General features: G+C 41.5%; 1 protein-coding gene across 1 annotated transcript in view; it reads right to left on the reverse strand.

Moving 5' to 3' along the window:
• The window catches only part of Tenm3 (teneurin transmembrane protein 3), a 614,692-nt gene that overhangs the window by 409,992 nt on the left and 183,894 nt on the right, over positions 1-20,806 (reverse strand). The window contains exon 5 of the mRNA XM_052162320.1: positions 5,198-5,476. Coding sequence (XP_052018280.1) covers positions 5,198-5,476 — 279 coding nt within the window. The remainder of the gene's footprint in view (positions 1-5,197; positions 5,477-20,806) is intronic.

A 20,806-nucleotide genomic window follows, 5' to 3' on the forward strand; every position in this document is an offset into this window, starting at 1 on the left:
CGTGGCTTTACTAAGGTCTCGCAACAGGTGCAGTGCTAAGACTCCAGGTGAGCAATGCGGCCTTATGGGAATGATGTATTTTATTGTGTGAACTGATGAACATCAGCTAAACGGGATTTTAATTGACTGGCTGTCTAAGTAACATGCCTTTGAGGGAAACACTACTTTTGAAATTTCCTTCGGCCAGGAGGAGAAGGAGCAGGCTGAAGCCTTTGAAGTCTATAGCCATCAGACTAATTATCAGCACAATTCAATGCACATTCATTTAATTACAGTAAATTGAAAAGGATGTGGAGCTTCCAATGAAAATAAGAGAGTCGATAAACGGTGACAGAAATTACAGACTATGAAGATCATTAAGAGGAGGCCATGTGCCTTTCCTTCCCTCTCCTTACCAGACACAGATACACCTGACTACTGTATAGAGAGGCACAAAAAGGCAGAGAGAGGAAGCAGGGATGAAAGAGAGGGGCATTTACTGTGGGCCAAAGCTAGGCAGATACTTGATATTATTACTTATTTCATTTTTAGTTCTCATCATCACTCAAAGATATTATTTTCCAAGCAAAACAAACAAAAACAACGCAATTCACTTAAGTCCAAGTCCTGTTCTGACATAACACACATTCATTTAAGCCCAATGCTGTCTTATCCCAATGAGCTGTGTACTGCTCTCTGGTACTTGTATTTTACCCAGGTTAGATACCATAGCACATAAAGGTTAAGTGACTTGCCCCAGGTCCCAGGACTGGGAGACTTAGGGTCAAATAACAACCCTTCCAAGAAGACTCGGTCATGGTAGGATGGAAAGCAGGCCCAGCTCCCCTTGGGTTGCCTGACACTGAAGGTCATCCTTAAATCAAAGATCAGCCTCCCACTTCCCACCTCCCCCCCCAACATTAAAATGTAGACAGGCTAAGAAGGAAGGAGATTAGGGACCTGCTAACAAATCACTGTCACTTTAGCTGGCCAAGTAACAGGCAGGGTAGAAAGGCTGGGACCTTCAGTGACACAGATAACAATGGTCAGGAATGGGGGCAGACATGCCGATCTAACTGCTGGCCACCAAGGTCTTCACTCAGCCCGCTTCCCCCACCCAACATCGCCAGCTGACTAAGATTAAATGCAGGACCTGCTGCTACTGCAGGCAAATGGCGCACTCAAGAGCATCGTGAAGGCACAAAGACGGATGTTTTGAAGACACTACAAAATCCTTTGTTCCCGACATTTAGCTAGATAGTCAGAAGCAAGAGTTCTGACCAGATGACTTGCTAAGTTGGATAGCTGGAATTAGGTGGGGGTGGGAGGCAGTGTGTTTCTGCCACACATCAGAGAAAGGAAAGAAGCCTAAACTGATCCAAAAACCATGGGTACGCTTACTTTTGATATGGGGGCCTATAGCATTTATTTGGTGACCTTTCAAGGGCTTATTTGCTGGGGTGGCTGTTAATAGGGGATCGGAAATCACCGTCATACAGTGTTTGTCAGTCTGAAAGGAGTGGACATACCACAAGGATTACAACCACAGAGACCGGTAACGTCAAGAGAGGACTTCTCCTATATCCAGAATTTGGAATCCCAAATGAAGCACCATATACTGAATTTTTCTCCCCTCTAAACTCTTAGGAACTGTCAATTCCATGACTGACGAAAAGAAATTAGTTAAGGGGGAAAAATTAATGTGCTCCATGGCTTGTTTTGAATCTCTGCCATCTTCTAACAGTAAGGTGCGTGGCGTGATCTCAATACTCTTTTACTCCTGTGGGTTGCTCCAGCCATCAAGATCGCATTAGCCCTGCAATGGTTCTAGCACCTTCTAATGTGGAACGGTTGGCCTCTTGGTCAGTGATGAATGGAATCGGTTTCCCTTTAGGAACTAAGCTTTTCTTTGAAGTTATACTAGAATACTGGGCATTTAGCTTGCATAGTTGTACAAATGTTGACTAGCATCTTTTCCTGGGAAGACAGCCTCACTCACAGTATCTGCAATAATGAAAACAGACAGTGCAAACTCCCATGTAAAACTCAATAGAAATAGAGCTGTCTGGGTTCTCCCTTGGTGCCATTCTGGTTCATTATTTTACTTAACTCTTCCTTGCTTTAATCTTTATATTGTAGACTGTCTCACACAAATACACACACACACACACACACACACACACACACACGTAATTAGGGTTTTGTCTGACATCTCAAGCCAATATAAAAACGAATAGAATTAGATAATGAGTAACTCAAGAATCAATGAAAGCTAACTGGAAGATCAATATTCTGTCAAAGTTAGAGTAAATTAAACTACCCGAAGAGAGCAGAATTGAATTGTTTTTGAAATTTTATATTTGAGTAAAGATAACAAAATGAAAGTAAATAATATGGTTTTGAGTGTCTCACTTATAAAGGTATTAAGATGACCTGTCCAGGGCTGGAGGGATGGCTGCTTGGTTAAGAACCCTGGCTGCTCTTCCAGAGGACCCAGGCTTGATTCCCACCACCCACAGGGTGACTCACGACCTTCTGTAACTCCACTTCCAGGGAATCCACTGCCCTCTTCTGTCCTCTACAGGTTCCAAGCACACACATGTATTCATAAATGCAAAATAGCCATACAATGAAATAAAATAATTTTAAAAAATATAAAGAACCTGTACATAATTGCAAATTTTAATTCTTACCTTGAAGTAGCCATAGAGGGAGGGGGGGAAACATAGTCTTTTTATTTTAACATCAGGACAAAAATAAAAATCTGTATTACCCTTGTTTAAAATCACAACTCACAATTCCAAGGTCTATTACATACCTATTACTCTGTTTCCCAGAGGAAAATGTAATTAATGAATGAATCTTTGCTCCTTCTGAGTAAACTCTGAAGTTTCAGAATAAATGAACGTATCTGAAATACTCTTATGGATACACACAGGTAACACATGATACGGCTCATGTTCATATCGACAACAGCAATTTACTTCCTCTTGTTCCCTTCCCCAAAGGGACCTCACTGAAGATCCTCAGACCATCAGAATGTTGCTTAAAAAATAATCCCAACCAAACGTGGAGGAAAAAGTAGATCCAAGTTGAAGTCATCACTGCCCAACTTAAAAAAAAAAATAAACAATAAACTAAACACCTTTGATACCTTCTTCTCTACCCTTAGTGGACCTGTCACGCTCTCCAAATACTGCCCAAATGTCCTGAGCTTCAAGGCTAGGTTCTGCATGTTGCTCCCTGACTGCCACTGGGAGGAATGGAGGGCACTTTATTTTCTTTCTTCCTAGGCACATGGTCTATGAGCCCGCCAAGGAAATCCATTCTCCTCTAGTTAATAATACCAAGGTAAAGGTAGATGGGCCATGTGTGAAAGACTTACACATTTTCCTCTGGTCTTCACAGCCTGTCAGAAATTGCAAACGGAGTACTAGAGTTTACAAAGTTTCCCCTTGTGTTTTCTGGGGGTGGGGCTGGGTTGGGGAGGGCAATGGCCCAGGATGGGAAATTTGTCATGGTACATAATTAAGAATAATAAAACTAATACATAAATTGCTAACATAACATTGAAAGGTTACACCACAAAGATTCGGAGTGAAAAAGCTAAGTCTGCTCAATGCGGGACATTTAATAGAGATATAGGGTGTTTCCTGTGCAGATTAAAGGAACCCAATGTACTGTCTACATACACACTTTCCGCCTTTCTTTTATGCAATATTTTGCTGTATAATTATGAAAGCAAGAGTCCAATTGCAGTATCTGAGTATATAACTGTAATTTTTCAAGTAGAGTATGAAGTATGGACTGTAAGAATGACTTCCGAATTCACTAAGAAATACAGACTGTGCTGAGGTCAATGGCCAAGGGGAGAGAAATACTGGCAGCATGGTTATAAGGCTCATTTTATGAAAAAAGAATTGTCCTAGTTCCTACTGGGGGTTTGGAATAAAGCCTGACCCTATCAAGGACTTACACTTCTAACATGAAGATTCTGGGTAACTATCCGCAGTTTTTATTGACTTTGGTTTAATGCACTAGAATATTCTACACCAAATAAATGGTCTCCAGTGATTTAGATGAAACTTTTCCACTCCCTGAATAGGAAGGAAATGTCTAGCGAGCAGTAGGGCGAGGCAAGTTCCACTCTGTCTTATCTGAAACTGAAAACGAACCTCGGATCTGCCTGCCGTTACAAAACAAAGCTGACAAAGTTGCTCAATGACTAATAAAGGTGAAATATTATTAATAAACAATCATCTTTGTTTTCCAATATTGTGCAACTCTTCTGTTTCAATTTTCTCTTTGCTGTTTGATTCATCTGATACATATCACATTAATAACAGACTGAAGGAGAGGCATACTCCTAATATTAGAAACTAAGGAAAAGATTTTTTTATGTTAGCGCTGATGTTCTAATTCTTCTTAGAAGCAGTGGTGACTAAAAAAAGTCAGTTTTCTTTTCAATTTATTATTGTATATAAATTATTTTTTTTTATTATCACCCCATATAGGCAACAGGACAAAAGTGCCAGCAATTTATAATGACATCTTTTGGACCATGCAAGCTGCTATTTAGACATCCTTAAATCCATTTTTTTTGTGGATTTAATTGCACAGTAATCCAGTTCCCAAGGACATCAAAGGCCACATCCCAACTCCTTACCAAGATTTCAATTGCCCTCATCAGTTAGCAAGTTAAAGCATGATCAAATTTGTTCTTCAATCACTGGAGCCCTGTTAATAAACTATTCTGTGTGCTCATTCACCCATTCTAAGATTCTGCAGTTTCTTTGAGTTATCTTCAAGAGGAATCTACAAAGACATCTTTGATTGTAACCTGGCTCTGGGGGACACTTTATCAACACTATTTTCCTATTCCGCAGAAGGTAACAGGTGACTTGATCCAATATAAGTCAGACTTAATCTTTTCTTTTTTCCCCCTGTACACAGACTGTGTCTCAAAACTATATCTAACGCACCAAACACTGTTTGCAGAATCTAATAATTTGACATCAAATATTGATCCACCTCTCCTGCCCCGCCCCCTTAGGGGGGAAAAAAAACCCCATACTATTCACAAGTATTTTCTTGGGCTCTGCTACATTAACATAAAAAGAAAAGAAAGAGAGAAACATGGAAGGAAAACAGGAATCACAGTCAACCGGAAGACCGACGGGCTCAAAGGCAACATAGGAAAGTAAACCGTGCGACTTACCGCTCTCACTGTCCGACCTGTTCTCGTGCTCCGTGTCTGTCAGGGTGAGGGCTGAGTTGGACCGGCTTGACAGGCAGGAACTGCGGCCCGATTTGACCCCCCTGCCCCAAAGTCTCATGGCATGCTCAGGGGACATCACTGCTTCGTTTTCCGTATCCGCATCTGACCCTGCACTGATGGAGTAACCTCTGTGAGGGAGCCCCATTTCCGCACAGAATGCCACTCCTCTTCGAGTTGCGGATTCACACACTCCTAACTGCCTTAGGGTAAAATTCTGTCCTAATTAGGGGGAAAGAGAGATAACAACTAGTGAGTATATGGTTCCCGTGGTTTAGTTTCTTTTCATTTTTCTTTCAAAAAGAAAAAAAAAATCTCCCTGAAAGAAACACTCATTCGTTCAGGCTTTACCCCTGTTCGCACCAGCTTTGGGGGGCATATGGTCAAGTGGATGCAATTATGGGGCGAGAGGCAGCCTAGTGGGCTGCTGGCAGGCTTCCGTTCAGACCCCGATCGTCAACTTAAACCCATAAGCCCCTCCAGAGATGGATTCATGGCTCGGCCACGAACACCCAACGCAGAGGGAAGAACCGGTTTCCGGTGGCAGAATTTGGTTTAGCAGATGGTAAAGCTACAAAAGTGGCCATCTGTCCCGGTTTGGGTCCTAAACTATAGGATTTTTTTTCCCATATACATTCTACTTCTTTTGGTGGAAAATTAAAAGTTTACCTCACGAGGAAGTTACTGCTTAAGAAGAATCAGGTGTTTGGTCATTTTAATTGTATCTGCCCACCTTACCTCAGAAAGCAATATAAGTGTGTGTGTGTGTGTGTGTATGTTTGCATGTGTATATGTATGTATGTGTAGTGTGTGTGCAAGTTGGTATACATGTATGTATGTGTACGTATGCATGGATATGTGTGTTTGCATATATATGTACATGTATGTGTAGTGTGTGTGCAAGTTGGTATATACATGTATGTGTATGTATGTATACATCTTTATGTGTATACATGTATGCATGGATGCATATAATGGGTGCATATTTGTGAGTACATATTAGTGTGTATATGTATCTGTACATGGTCATGTATGAGTATGCATGGAAATATGTATGTATGCGTGTGTAACTCAACACTCAGTAGGGTAAAACCTTGAAAATTAGCATCCTATTTGCCTATCGGTGACGTTTTAGATGTTTGAAGCTAAGAAACACCTGGAAACATCTGTATTGACCAAAGCAAATCAAGTTTTGCAAGTACAGTACACTCTCAAACAAAAATGGGAGGGGATAGGTTTTTAAAAATTAATGAGACAATCAGGTTCCCTGAAAATAAATGGCTGTGAACTCTGCAAGCCTTTACTAATAAATTGAGCATAATAAAACTTATGGCATTGCAATCACTTAAAGCACAATATTTAAATTAGGTGACACTCTCAAAAGACCACTACCATTAGTGATGCTTCTCATCCTGCATTGGCTTTTGAAATTTTAGGGTTTCATGACACCATGGGTAAAAAGAATTTGAAAATGTTTCATTGTAGAGGACCTGCATAAGGTTCTTTCATTTTTATGTCTTGCCTATATGAGAGGGTCCCAAATATAAGCACTGCCAGAATCAAATACATATAAAGAGGAGTAGAAGGCAAAGACTGATTTAAACACAACTTCTTTACCAAATCTTTTATGAATATTAAGTATTTATATGACTCATGGTCTTAATTTTCCCATTCCCATCTTAAGATCTACATGAATATTTTAAAGTTAATTTGCTGTTATGAGAAACCTACATTATATTTTTAAGGAGAGGGTACTATAAATTATTTGTGATGAAATGGCACGTTGAATCCTCCACAAAGTAAATCTAACGTAAGACACAATACAGTAAATATTTGGTCGTAAAGATATTAGCCCCCTCCGGGCCCAGCACGTTTAAGCTAGTGTGGTTAATTGTTTGATTGCTGTGGTCATATCAGAAGTTGGAATCAGCTTTATCTCAGCCCGACTTCCAAACGGAGTCTGACAATGACACTCATAAATAATGAAAATCGGTCGCTACAATTAGCTAGAAATCAAACTGTGCTTATCAGAGAGATGTGAATAAGCGTTGGAATAAAATCAGCATGTAAGGGGGGAAAAAAGAAAAGAGAAGGAGGAGGAAAAATGAAAGCTGCCTTTGTAGCCTGGGCGAGGGTAGGGAAGCTCATGGGGTTATGCCGTAGGTATTGTCTGTATTTGTAAAAAGTTCACATGGAGTTTACCTATGAAAGTTGGTAAAAACAAGTAAAGGGACATGCTGCGGAAGAAGCCTCTTATTGTTATTTATTGGTCACTTTTAAAGCAGGAGTAGAGCTTTAGAGCACTTAAGTATTGCCATCAAATGTACAGAAATTAGCATACAAAGTAATGTTCAGAGTAGGCAAAAATATATGAGCGTATCCTCTGAATCTCTCTCCTAGCCTGGGAAATGTTTATAATTCCAGAACAAAAAATCCAGAAGTCTCTACTTCCCAAAGCATAACTGGAAACATTTTCCAGGTTAATGACCTTTTACTCTGCTGCCGTCTTGATATAAAATCTACATGGAAAGAAAGCAGAAGGCTACAGTTCTTAATTGCTCCATACGTAGGTGAACATAGCTCACTTCGCAGCCAAATATCCCACACGCTATCCTTAGGGAAACACGTACAGCCCAAATCCCAGAACTATTTGACCCTCTGCAGTCAGTGACACCCAAGAACTCAAATCTCTTCAGGGCTAGTCCTAAACTTTAAACTATGATGCAAACACAACAGCAGAAACCAGTGCTGGATTTCTTCCTCTGAACTACAAGGTTTATGTTTGTTTCCAGAAGACACCAAGCTCAACCTCAGATGCATCTCCGTTAAAGCCACCCACGAATTCTGCTGGGATCTCTTTCCTACCATTATCTGCCAGGGTGTTCAAGACGTGACCTAAGTGGTGGTTTCTGTGCTCGGTGGTATAGCATGTGCTTAGCACAGGTAAGGTGCAAGATAGAGGCCTGGTGCTCAAAAGAGGGATGAATGGTTTACGCAAATATGAGAGAGCCCTTAGAATATACTGGCAAGCATAACAATTATAGAGAGATGGAGAATTTAGGTATTCATTTTCAGATCCTTTGCAAAGCCATATCACCAGCCAAGCTGATATTTACTGTCATTGAACAAGGCTTCACCCAGACCTGCTGCCATCCAACTCTCCTACTGTGGATTCCTCTTTGGGGTTAGGCGTTCCTGAGTTCCAGGGCCCTCTGCTTGAATGTGATTACCCTTGGGAAGGACTAATCATTAGGCTAGAGTAGTTAGTCTATCAAATAATTTCCCTGTAAGACAGGCTATCCTTAATAAGAAACACATGCGGTTTTGACAACTACAGAGGGGATGGAGGGAAGAAAGGTTCCTGGAGGAGAGAAGTCACAGCTGGTAGGGAAGAAAGAACTGGGAAAGTTGTGTTGAGCTGGCTTGGGCTTAAGGAAGGGATGGGGGTGACAGAGAGGAGGAAAAACAGAAGAAGCCACTTAGGAGAATTCCGAGAAGGATAAGCACTTGTAAGGTGTGTGGAGAATCTGCCTCAGCTTCATGTAATGAAGAAGACTTATTAGCCTTCTGTTCTTTGCAATAGTTCTAATGTCATTCATTTAATGTCTCATTTTGTTTGCTACACTTTTTTTTTTTAAAAAAATGTTTGTCTAAAATTGGCAACCAAGTATTTTGTTTTATCCCTCCCCATGCCCGCACTTTGAATTTTGGTAACCTTGATCAGCAGGGCCAACAGCAGATCTACCCATTACGATTTGAAACAGGACCAAGACAATAAATTGTAGCAAGAACAAAGTATACCTGAGGGCGGGATACGCTGTGATTAAAATGCAACATTAGCATGGATTAGATTAGCCAATTCTGTTTTATGACAGTCATAAACTGAAAAATCTATACAGGAAAAATTGAATAAATAAACCGAGGCAGGTTATATCACTCTTAAAATAAATTTATACTTTAAAAAAAAAAGAATTGGTATATGTGAGAAAGAAGACAGGATGGTATAAAAGCAAATACTTCAAACATGACAGCATGACATGTATGCCTTAAATAAATGAGGGGAATCAGGAAAACAGGGCTAGCTATATAGCCTGTCTTCCTATCCCTTGAAGCACCTAGAAAACCTAGTCAAATCGGGGCGGGACTTTCCTAAGAATGACATTTGAAAATACCACGTAAGAGAACAGGTGGTAAGGTGGTACAGAGTGATGTTTATTCTCTCTCCCTCTCCCCCTCTCTCTCTCCCTCTTCTTCTCTCTGCTTTGTTTGTTTTCTTGCTTTGTGTGTGTGTGTGTGTGTGTGTGTGTGTGTGTGGTTTTCAAACAGGGCATCATGTAGCTAGGTTAGCCTGGAACTGACCACAGTTCCATGCTGAGCCTGACCTTGAACACTAATCCTCCTGACCCCACTCTTTCCAAATGCTGGCAACCACAGCTGTGCAACACTACCCTGACTTTCATGTGGTGATGGGGATAGAACTCAGGGCTTCATGCGTGTTAGAGAAGTGGTCAGCCAACTGAGGTACATGTAGAAAGAAGCTCTGGGGAGGTCTAATTCTCAGCTCCTGCAATGCGTGCATTTAAAGTGCACAGTTTAAGACAGTTTTAGGAGAATCACAGGTTTCTGCAACGATGAACGCAATCAATTTTTGAATACTTTTGTTATCTCCATAAAAGATCCCATAATTATCAGTTCTCTCACATTTTTCTGCTAACACCCTCCCTCTCCACCCTGGGCAACCGCCTGTACATACGCTGACTTGAGACATTTCAGAGATGATCCAATAGTGTGTGCTCTTCTATCATTAGCTTGTTTCACTGGGCGCCACATATTTCAGTTCAAACATGGGCTAGTGTGATGGTTCAGGAAGTCAAGGGACTCACCCTAAGCTTGACCTGAGTTCCATCAGTGCACTCCAAGTAGCAGAGGAGAGAAGCAACGTTCACAAATTTTTCTCTGACCTCCACATTCACGCCTTAGCACATGTGTGCGCATGCAAATACATGTACACACACACACACACACACACACACACACGAAAGCATGCACAAATAAACAAATGCAAATTTTGAAAAAATTAAAAACAAAGACAAAACCCATTTTAGTCTGTATCAGAAGTTTATTCCTCCTTCTCTGTGAAATTTACCATGGATGGGAGCCATCTTTCACATGTCCATTCATTAGGCAGTGGGTATTTGCGTTGCCTCCATTTGGGGGCACTATGAAGATGACACTAGGAATATTGGTGCCTAAGCTTTCAGCTACGTATGTCTTCACCTCTCCTGATTTACAGCTAGGAAGGAGATGCTGAGCCACTGCATAGTTTCAGATGCGTGATCTTCTGAGACCTGCCAGATGCTCTCTACAGAGGACACACGGTTGTATTCCCGGCTTCAGCGTACGACGGTCCCAAGTTCACGGTCTCACCACTACTCAGCGCCGATCAGTTCCTTCTTTAGGACAGCAACAACTCTAAGCAGGGTCTTAGGTTTGTTGTGAATCTTTAGAATATAGGTCATTGATATCGACTTCAAGGAGAAATCCAGAATCACTGTTCTTTGTTGAAAGCTGTTCTTTCCATGGGCGTGCAGGGAGACTCCAGTCCCACGCCGTTCTGTATCCCTTCCTCTTCCGGTATAACACTTTCATGCCTTAGAAAATGCCTTCTCGTTGAAATGACAGACACTCTTCAGTCAGATAATTTATCTTAGTAACTACATGTTATACTTCATTCTAAATGTACATAGGAAAGAATGTTTACTATAGCATCTATGCAAAAATTAAAAAAAAACACACACCCATACAAATGTTTACCAGACAGTGACGGCCTGGGCGAGATGCATATGTTTGCTATGAAATGCTGCATGGATAACTTAAAGCAGAAATTTGGACTTATATCTTCAGATCTGGAGGAAAGCCATGCATATTTTTTTTGGAGTTGGAGGTGTCCATTACACAATAACTTGTGTGGTATGATCACCCTTTGAGAAACTCCAGGGGAGAGACCAACCAGCAGATATAAATGCACTCGTATTTTAAGCATGAATAAAGAGAAGGAAATGTAAATAACTATGATGGTCCATTTAGAAGGGATTGCACACAAAGAAAACAAAACAGCAGAGGTTCGAAGGGTTTTTTTTTTTTAAATCATGATTACTATCTCACTAACTAAAAGGAAAAATTCAAAACTAATTTTGCTCATTTGCTTTCTAATAGTTCTGATCCAAAACTACCTTCTCTAGAAAAAGTTGTGTGTCAAGACCTTCTCCCTGCTTTAAAGAAATGAGGTTGTGTATGTTGTCCTTCATACATGGATTGTCTTAAAAGATAATAAAAATCCATTTTCCCAAAGCAACAACCATAAGTCACATATGAATAAATGGACAGATGAATCAGTATGACACTGAAATAAAAGATCCACCATCGTGTTGTATCATTTCTTTCGGTTGTTGTGTCGAATGATGTCATTTGTTCTCAGGCATAAAACTGCTTTTTTTCACTGGTCCAAAACTACAATTTTCTATTAAGTATGAGTAGAATAAGTATGTGCATCCACTAACTAGGGCTCTCTTTTTTGGGTGTGTTTACAAAATGCAAGATGATATCACAGTTTTAGAAACATTCACACACGTATATAATTCTTCCTACTTTCTTTAATTTATACTTTTCACATTTTTTTTATTAGATATTTTCTTTATTTACATTTCGAATGTTATCCCTTTTCCTCATTTTTCCTCCAAAAACCCCCTATCCCATTCCCCCTCCCCCTGCTTAACAACTTACCCACTCCTGTTTCCCTGTCCTGGCATATACAGGGGCATCGAGCCTTCACAGGACCAAGGGCCTCTCCTCTCATTGATGCCCAACAAGGCCATCCTCTGCTACATATGCAGCTGGAGCCGTGGGTCCCTCCATGTGTACTCTTTGGTTGATGGTTTAGTCCCTGGGAGCTCTGGGGGTACTGGTTGTTGTTCCTCCTATGGGGCTGCAAACCCTTCAGCTCCTTGGGTCCTTTCTCTAGCTCCTCAATTGGGGACCCTGTGCTCAGTCCAATGGTTGGCTGAGAGCATCCACTTCTATATTTATCAGGTACTGGTGGATCCTCTCAGGAGACAGCTACATCAGGTTCTTGTCATCAAGTACTTGTTGGAATCCACAATAGTGTCTGCATTTGGTGACTGTATATGGGATGGATCCCGAGTTAGGGCAGTCTCTGGATGGCCTCTCCTTCAATCTCTGCTCCATACTTTGTCTCTGTATCTCTACCCATGGGTATTTTGATCCCCCTTCTAAGAAGGACCGGAGTATCCTCACTTTGGTCTTCCTTCTTCTTGAGCTTCATGTGGTCTGTGAATTGTATGTTGAGTATTCTGAATTTCTGGGCTAATATCCACTTATCAGTGAGTGCATACCATGTGTGTTCTTTTGTGACTGGGTCACCTCAGCCAGGATGATATTTTCCTATATCACCTTTGCTACTTGTCGAGCAGAATGCCTATTCTCAAACATACGATGGAATTTTATTTTACTTCAGTGTTGGGATTTGAACCCCCAGAGTTTAAGCATGTTTAGCAAGTACTCTCATTGAGCTATAGCCCGAGTATTTCAAACTTTTCTTTCTTTCATTAAGATTTTATTTTTATTCTCAGTTTGTGTGTGTGTGTATGTGTGTGTGTGTGTGTACAAGTGAGGGCAGTGTTCCCAGAGGCAAGAAAGGGGTGCTGGATCCCTAGGAGCAGAAATTAGAGGTTGCTGTTAGCCACTTAATAAGGAGTTCAGGTTCCCCACAAGACTGGCACATGCTCTTAACCACTAAGCCATCTCTCCAGCCCTTATTCTTCAATATTTTATTATCACAATGACCAAGGATGTGACAGAAACAATGTAAAGAATGACATTTATTTTATTTTATTTTATTTTATTTTATTTTATTTTATTTTATTTTATTTTATTTTATTTTATTTCAGCTCCTTGGTTTAGAGCAATCCTTCTCCCATGGGGGAAGAGAACAGCTTATGCCTGGTGGGGTCAGGAACAAGACACAAGTGGATATCAATAACGAACTAGTTTCCCTCTTTTTCTCTCTTTATTCCACTGGGTAATGAGCCTAGGAGATGGTGCTACCTATTGAAGACATGTCTTCCTCTCTCAGTTGCTCTCTGGAAACGTCCTCACAGATATGTCATGGCTGTACTTCAACAATGTCACATGTGATTTTCAAGTAATGCAGGCAAGTTGGCTCTGAACATTAACCACCCAACTGTGCCATCTCAATGAAGGAGTATTCTATATGGCACTATGGAGAAAGAAAAAAAAATAGCATATCTTTCTCTTCCACACTGATAACCTTGAGTGTCCATAGAACACTGGCAAGGCCTCTGTGCTCCACGCTCATTACTCTGATCGCATCTAATGGAAGCCTCTGTAGCACTGTTTCTCAACCTTTGGGCCACAATGCCTTTGGGGACCGAATAACCCTTTCACAGAGGTAGTAAGCATATCAGATATCCTGCATATCCTGTATTTACATTATGATTCGTTAACAGTAACAGAATTCTTGTTATGAAGTAACAATAAAACAATTTTATGGTTTGGGGGTCACCACGACATGAAGAATGATATTAAAGAGTCATGGCATTAGGGCATTTGAGGACCACTGCATGGGACGTTCCCTCCACTATCATCCTGACGCAGCTATGGAGAGTCCTTCTGTCCATTAGAAAATGGAAGTGCACACCAAGGTGCATTTAGTGAGTCAAGTGAGAATAAAAAAAACCCAAGTACTTCTTCAAGAAGAAAAAGCAGGACTGGAGTGAATGTGTAGGAAACCACATATTCCTTGTCCAGACTAGATTTATGAGGCATCCAGGGAGGGGGGCTCATTTGCATCCTGAATGGCAGCTCTGGTGGATCAAATGAGAAAACCTAGGTCATGAGTCCACTGGCTTTAAAGAGGGAACGACTCTTAATCCTCACGAAGGGTTTATACACTCAACCTTGAAAAACTGATTTTAGCCGCCATCTGCAATTACAGTGATGCTAAAATATTTCTTTTATCAAGAGGTATTCTGAAAATGAGTTTGCTTTTTACTTATTAATAACACCATTAGAACAACGCAAGACCCTGCGATGATAATACCCCTACAACAGATCCGTTGGTATCTGATAGGCGGACTGTGGGAGGTGCTAGTCTCAGTATGCATCTGGTTGGGCACAAGGCAGCAGGTGGTTAATAATTGTGACTGAAGCAGCACCACAGTGCTTCACAATGTGTATCCAAAATTGGCAACGTGGCAAGGAACCGGATACAAGTTTAGCAGTAAGCTGTGGACTCAAGACATCAGACCCATAAAGGCCAAGGCAGGGGGAAGGATTACTCCCACTGTGTCCCGAGGAGGCTTCTAAGCCACATCTATCTATTCACACCTTCTGGTAGGTAATCTTCAGAGCTGCTTGACCCGGCAAGCCTGAAAGAAGAGCTTGCCTACTTAGCCAGAACGAGTTAAAGATCAGTGAGGTAGGGAAGCTAAAAGCAGCAGCTGAGAGGGAAACAGTAACAAGAAACAGTGATAAACCGGGGCTACTTAACTCGTGTCTTTAGTAGAGAAATTTAAGGTTGAGTAAACATGACCATCTAAATCCTTTAATCCTGCCGCTGACATTTATAGCAACGGAGAAGGATTAATCATTTGATCTCCAAATGAATCATTTCAAGCAGTTAATATTTAAAAGTAATAAACTTTGGAGTTGCAGTAATTAGCCTAGTGGATCTGATGAACGCCTCGGGTTTTTTTTTTTTTTTTCTTTCTCTTTTTATAAAACCCAATTTTTGAGATACACATACAAAAAAAGCTAAATTTCTCCAGCCCCGGTATAACAGAAACCAGGACTTAGGGCCTGGGATTCCTTTCATTTTTGCAGGATGACAGAGGTGAGGGAGAGCACTTGGGAAATGAAAAGTTTGGGGGTCTAACTGGGAATTCCTAGAGGCATTAAGTGCTAAATGGTAAGACTATATGCTCATATTTCCTTTGAAGTCTACAATCCGTTCCCATTATTCATTATAATGGCATCCAAGACTAAACCAAATTTCAGTCTTCAAAATTAAAAGCATTTTCCTCTTGGCTCTTGAATCTTCCTCCGACAATTGCCAACATGTCTGAAGGCTTAATATATTTTCGTACTCCAAAATTATACAAATAAATAAAATATAAGTAAGAAGAACAAAAGCTGCATTTAGTTCTGTTCCATTCCCAAAGCCAGGGTAAGAACAGTGCAGAGTCATGCAGATAGTATGACTAATGCTTTTACTTCTTAGTGGTGGGTATAACTGCACACACGAGTGTACACACAAGAGCATGCAGGTCATAGCATGAGTGTGGAACATGCGCGTGGAGGTCAGAAGATGGTTTCCAAATGTCAGTTCTTTCCTTATACCATGTATGTTGCCGTGATGAAAAATTACAGCTCAGACTTGGCGACTCGTGCCTTTAAGTCACCGAGCCATCTTGGCAGCCCCACATAATTAGTATTTTAACCAAAGGAGATATTAATACTATTTTTATATCTGCCCAATGCTATCTGTGACATTCTAAAATTATATGTATAACCTTCCTGTCCTACATTTTAAGAAATCTGAATTCAATTCCTTTCATCTATCTGGATCACAGAAGCATTTAAACCATTATTTATCATTTTGGTAATATTGTAATTGGTCAACAGTCTTCACATAATCAATTCCTAAGTTCTTAAAAAACTTTTTCTACTAGAAAACTGAAGAAATATTTGAAAGGCAAGTTCCCACTGGTGTACTGCCACATCTTAATTCTCGAAGGCTAATGAGGGATATGCCATGTTTGTCATTATTGAAATGAGCATAGTATAACGTTTTTACACAACAGGGCTTTGCAGGACAACAGCATCTGAGGTCGATTTTAAGTGACGATTGTGGTCATAGCTCAGTGGAGACCACGTGAATGTGTGTGGTCCCAAATGGCATCTCGCCCCAGCTCAACCTGGATGAGGAGAAAGCTATAAACCCCATCGTGCCACATTCAATTACCCATGTTTGGCCACGTCTACATTCAATTACCCATGTTTGGCCACGTCTACATTCAATTACCCATGTTTGGTCACGTCTACTTTTGGCTCAGTTTTGAGATTACAGTTTAAGAAAGTTTCATATCCAGTAAAACTCATCAACCCAAAGCAGACACTGAACGCACTCTAAGAAATACAGCCACCACAAGTCCAAATCAGATATGGTGCCTTTGCCCTGAGCCCATCAAGGTCTTCCACACCCGATCAAACACTAATAGACACACACTCTCCTGCCTCTTAGAGATCACTCCCGTCTGCCCTCTGAGCCACGCTAGTGGGGGCCATGTGGCATGGATTCTGGATCCTTCAGATGGTGGAATGTTTCTGAGATCCTTCCACGTTGTTGCACGTCAGGGGTCGCGCCGAACTGACGGAATAGACTGCACTTCGTTGCATTTGTTTACCTGGTCCTCTTCTTCCGGGCCCGTTATGAACACGGTGGCTATGAACACATGTTTTCACTTGTTTCAAGTAAATGCTTGCGAGACAGATTCCCGGGTCGCAGAGGGGGTGGGCAATGGCGGTAGCGGTGGCGGTGGCGGTGGCGGTATTTTTAACTGCCTGCAGGAAATCGCCAGTTTCCAAAGTGTCCGTGCCAATGTGCATTTCACATTTCCATTCGGCGATGTCTGAGAGCCACGGTGTCCTACACTCACCCTTACGTGAGGCTGCCAGTGATTTTCCGTTCTAAGCGGTCACGGTGCATCATGGTTATTTACGTATGCATACACCAGGAGGCACAAGCACGCCGCTCACGTGTCAGAGATCCTGGCTCTCGCCTCCACAACTTGGGAGATGGGACTGAACTCTGTTTATTCATCAGGCTTAGCAGTATGTTCCTTTAACCTATACAGCCCATGGGGACTTCCTGCCAGACTGACTCACTGATTGATTGATTAATGATTGATTGATTGAGACACCGGTTCTTACTGTGTATCCTGGGCTAACCTGAATTTTTAGATCACCTCAGTTCCACTTCCCAAGTGTAGGAATGACTGAATACCTACCACAACCAGACTTGTTCTGTTTCATTTGTACAGCTAGAGTACCCTCTCTTTGGCGGTTAAAGATGCTTAGCCCTCCCTCTCATGCATATTCAACATCTGTATACATTTTAGGTAACATTTCTTTTAGAAGTTTTCTTAAAAATGAGGACACTCTTTATGTATTCTATATACGAGTCCTTGACACACACACACACACACACACACACACACACACACACACACACACACAGTCTTTTTCATTGGTCTAGCTTACATTTTCATTTCCTTAAAGGTATTTTTGTAAGCACAACTATTTAATTTTGGTGAAGTCTAATTCATCAAGATTTCTTGTATATTTAGTCTTTTTGTAGCTCAAGCAATTTTTCCTATTCTAATATATCCAGAACATGTCTAGCTTTTTATGCTGTTTTGTAGTGGAAATTAAGAAGAAAGAGCAGACAGGAAAAATGGTTTGAAATCACCCTGCTTCTCCCCCAGAACGCAGCAGCTATTGTCTGTGTGAGCTTTGTAACACGTCTGGGTCTCGGATTTCCTCACCTATTGGAAAGATGCAGTGACTGGTAACTCTCTCAGCCATGAACGTCTGTGTAGAGATAAAAAATGGCCGGCAATGGAGCATTAGCCACTGCTGAGGACAACACAGAAGTTCAAGAGAAGCAAATGGAGAAAAAAAAAGTTTTCGATAAAATTATGATCTAAAGCATTAAAATTTCCTTAGTCACCAGAGACTGGCTTATATTTCATCTTTAAGCTAAATCTAAAGAGCTAGACCTAACCAGGCTTGGGTGTGAAGGTCTGGAATTCTAGTAGTACTTGAGAGGTTGAAGCTGGGAGATTGTTTTGGATCTGAGGCCAGCTTGAGCTACAAGAGATTCCAAGATAGCCTGGGCTACTGTGTGAAACCTTGTCCCCAAACACACATTGACAAAAGGAAAGAGAGGGAGTGAGAAAGATATGTGCGTGTGTGCCTATGTGCGTGTGCATGTGCACGCATGTGTGTGTGTGTGTGTGTGTGTGTGACAAACTGTATCATCTTTGTGCCATAAGACAAAGACCAGTGTTAGCTCTGTGTCTGGTGGACTTGGAGGTGCTTTTTGTCCCCTACCCTCAGACAGAAAGACAAACATGCTAGGCTTCCAAAGCAGAGATTATTTTCTGCCTTTGGACTTTGGTGATTTAAAATTGGAACTGTTCCCCTTAAAGACCCACCCGATTAATACAGCTGGTGTCAATATTTTCTTGTCTCCTCTTTCTCCCAGGGATTCTCAGAATCCCCATGTTGCTACTGGGGATTCCGTAGATAACATTTCATTGTGTGTGTTTCGTGTTCTTTTACACGTGCCTTTGAATAAAGTTTTGGATAGCCCCATGTGTGAGTCTCTGTTAATTGTTTCCTTTCCTCTTCTTCCTAAGTCTGCACTTGGTAAGCACATAGGAAGTCCTCACTTTAGGAACACATTGTGCCCAGAGCTAATGAAGACTGGTTATGTTTCTCTGTGAAAACAGCACGTAGGCTGTCAGGGTGGAGCACGGAGCTCAGCAAGCTGTGTGCTTGTGAAGATCCCCATCAGCCACACCCCAGACCCAGCATGCCTCTCAGGAATCTTCAGCTCTTAATTCCAGCCAAGGAGACACTTCTCCCAGGAGACTCTTCTGCGAGTTGTCTGCTGGCCATGCTTAGAAGAAGTCCCCTGTGATGGTTTGTATATGCTTGGCCCAGGGAGTGGCACTTTCAGAGGGTGTGGCCCTGTTGGAGTAGGTGTGGCCTTGTTTGAGTAGGCGTTGTTCTGTGGACGTGGGTTATACATTTCTCATTCTAGCTACCTAGAAGCCAGTATTCTCCTAGCAGTCTTCAGATGAAGATGTTGAACTCTCAGCTCCTCCTGCCCCATGTCCGCCTGGGTGCTGCCATGCTCCTGCCTTGATGATAATGGACCGAACCTCTGAACCTGTAAGCCAGCCCTAATTAAATGTTTTCCTTGTAAGACTTGACTTGGTCATTGTGTCTGTTCACAGCAGTGAAACCCTAACTTAGACATCCCCTGAGTATTCACTGATGAGCTACACATGATCCGAAGAAGGACAATGGATGTCATGAAGGCTGGGAGTCTGAGAACAGAGATGTAGAATCAGCTACTGTCTTTCCTAGATGCAGAGGGAAACCGGCTTACCTTTCTTTCCATATTTCTGGACTATCGACTCCTTGTTCTAAACAGGGTATTCATGCCAATTTCCCACCAAATTGATATCCATCTTCAATCTGCAAAAGTTACTCACTTATACACATATTTTTGAAGATTCATATTTATTTTTAATGAACATGAGTGCTTTGTCTGCATGCATATTGGTACACTGCTTGTGTGCCTGGTATTTCCTGAGGTTGGAAGAGGGCTCTGGATTCCCAGGAACTGGAGATACAGATGGTTGAATTATCATGCAAGTGTTGGGAATTGAATCCAGGTCCTCTGCAAGAACAAATGTTCATCATGCTGACCCATCTCTCTGACCCTATTATAAACATCTTCACTATGTTTGCAAGTCAGAAATATATTTTCTCTAATATAATAACTTTATTTGGGGGATATTGTAGTTCATATGCAAGTGGTTTTTAAATAAATATCATTATTTAAGCACATTTTCCTTCTGGAGTTTCTGTTCCCACTAAAAGAGTCCCCTCTAATTAGAGGGTATACATGCGGTCCCTGGAGCAGGCTCTATGGAGCCACAATCCCTTTCTCCTGGCCACATCTGTTATAACCACTGTGAAATAAAAATGGTTCGTGTTTCTTCTTCTCCAGAAGCTAAGAGCAACATCGCAGAGTTCTGAGTGAGGGAGTTGCTAGAAGTCTCGGGGGAGTGAAGAGGAACCGTCCAATGTGGAGAATGACCCACATCCCTTTGCACCTGCTGCCATTTCAGCAGGAATATGGAGGTGCGGTAAACACTTAGGGAGCCGCAGGGTAAGAGTCACGTGCTAAGACTGGCAGGACCGACGGTGGGATCCTGGCTCCTGGCTGGCAGTTTTGATCCGTGGACCATTTGCCCTTCTGATTTCTTGTGAGACAATAATTGCTTTAGACATCGAAGCTGCTGTCTTTGAGGCTTTCTGGTACCCATGGCCCGAGCCATCCACGTGTAACCCTCACTTGCAAATTCACTTCTAGGATTCTCGCTGCTTTCCCCATCCCCGCATTTGTTTTTAATCCATCCTAATTTATTTTTGACTATGTTGAGAGATATGGGTCCAATTTTATATTCTTCCAGATGGATAACCAGTTGTGCCAGCACCGTTTATCAAATCCCAAATCCCCTTGAATTAGGATTTTTTTCTTTTTTTTTCTTTTTTGGTTTGTGTTAAGTTTCCCTATATACTAGAGTCTATTTCTATAATGTAATTCTACTACACTGATCTACTTCTTAGTATTTATTCCAATAACACACAGAC

This window comes from Apodemus sylvaticus, chromosome 18, assembly GCF_947179515.1.
Source record: "Apodemus sylvaticus chromosome 18, mApoSyl1.1, whole genome shotgun sequence".
Classification (NCBI taxonomy): Eukaryota; Metazoa; Chordata; class Mammalia; order Rodentia; family Muridae; genus Apodemus; species Apodemus sylvaticus.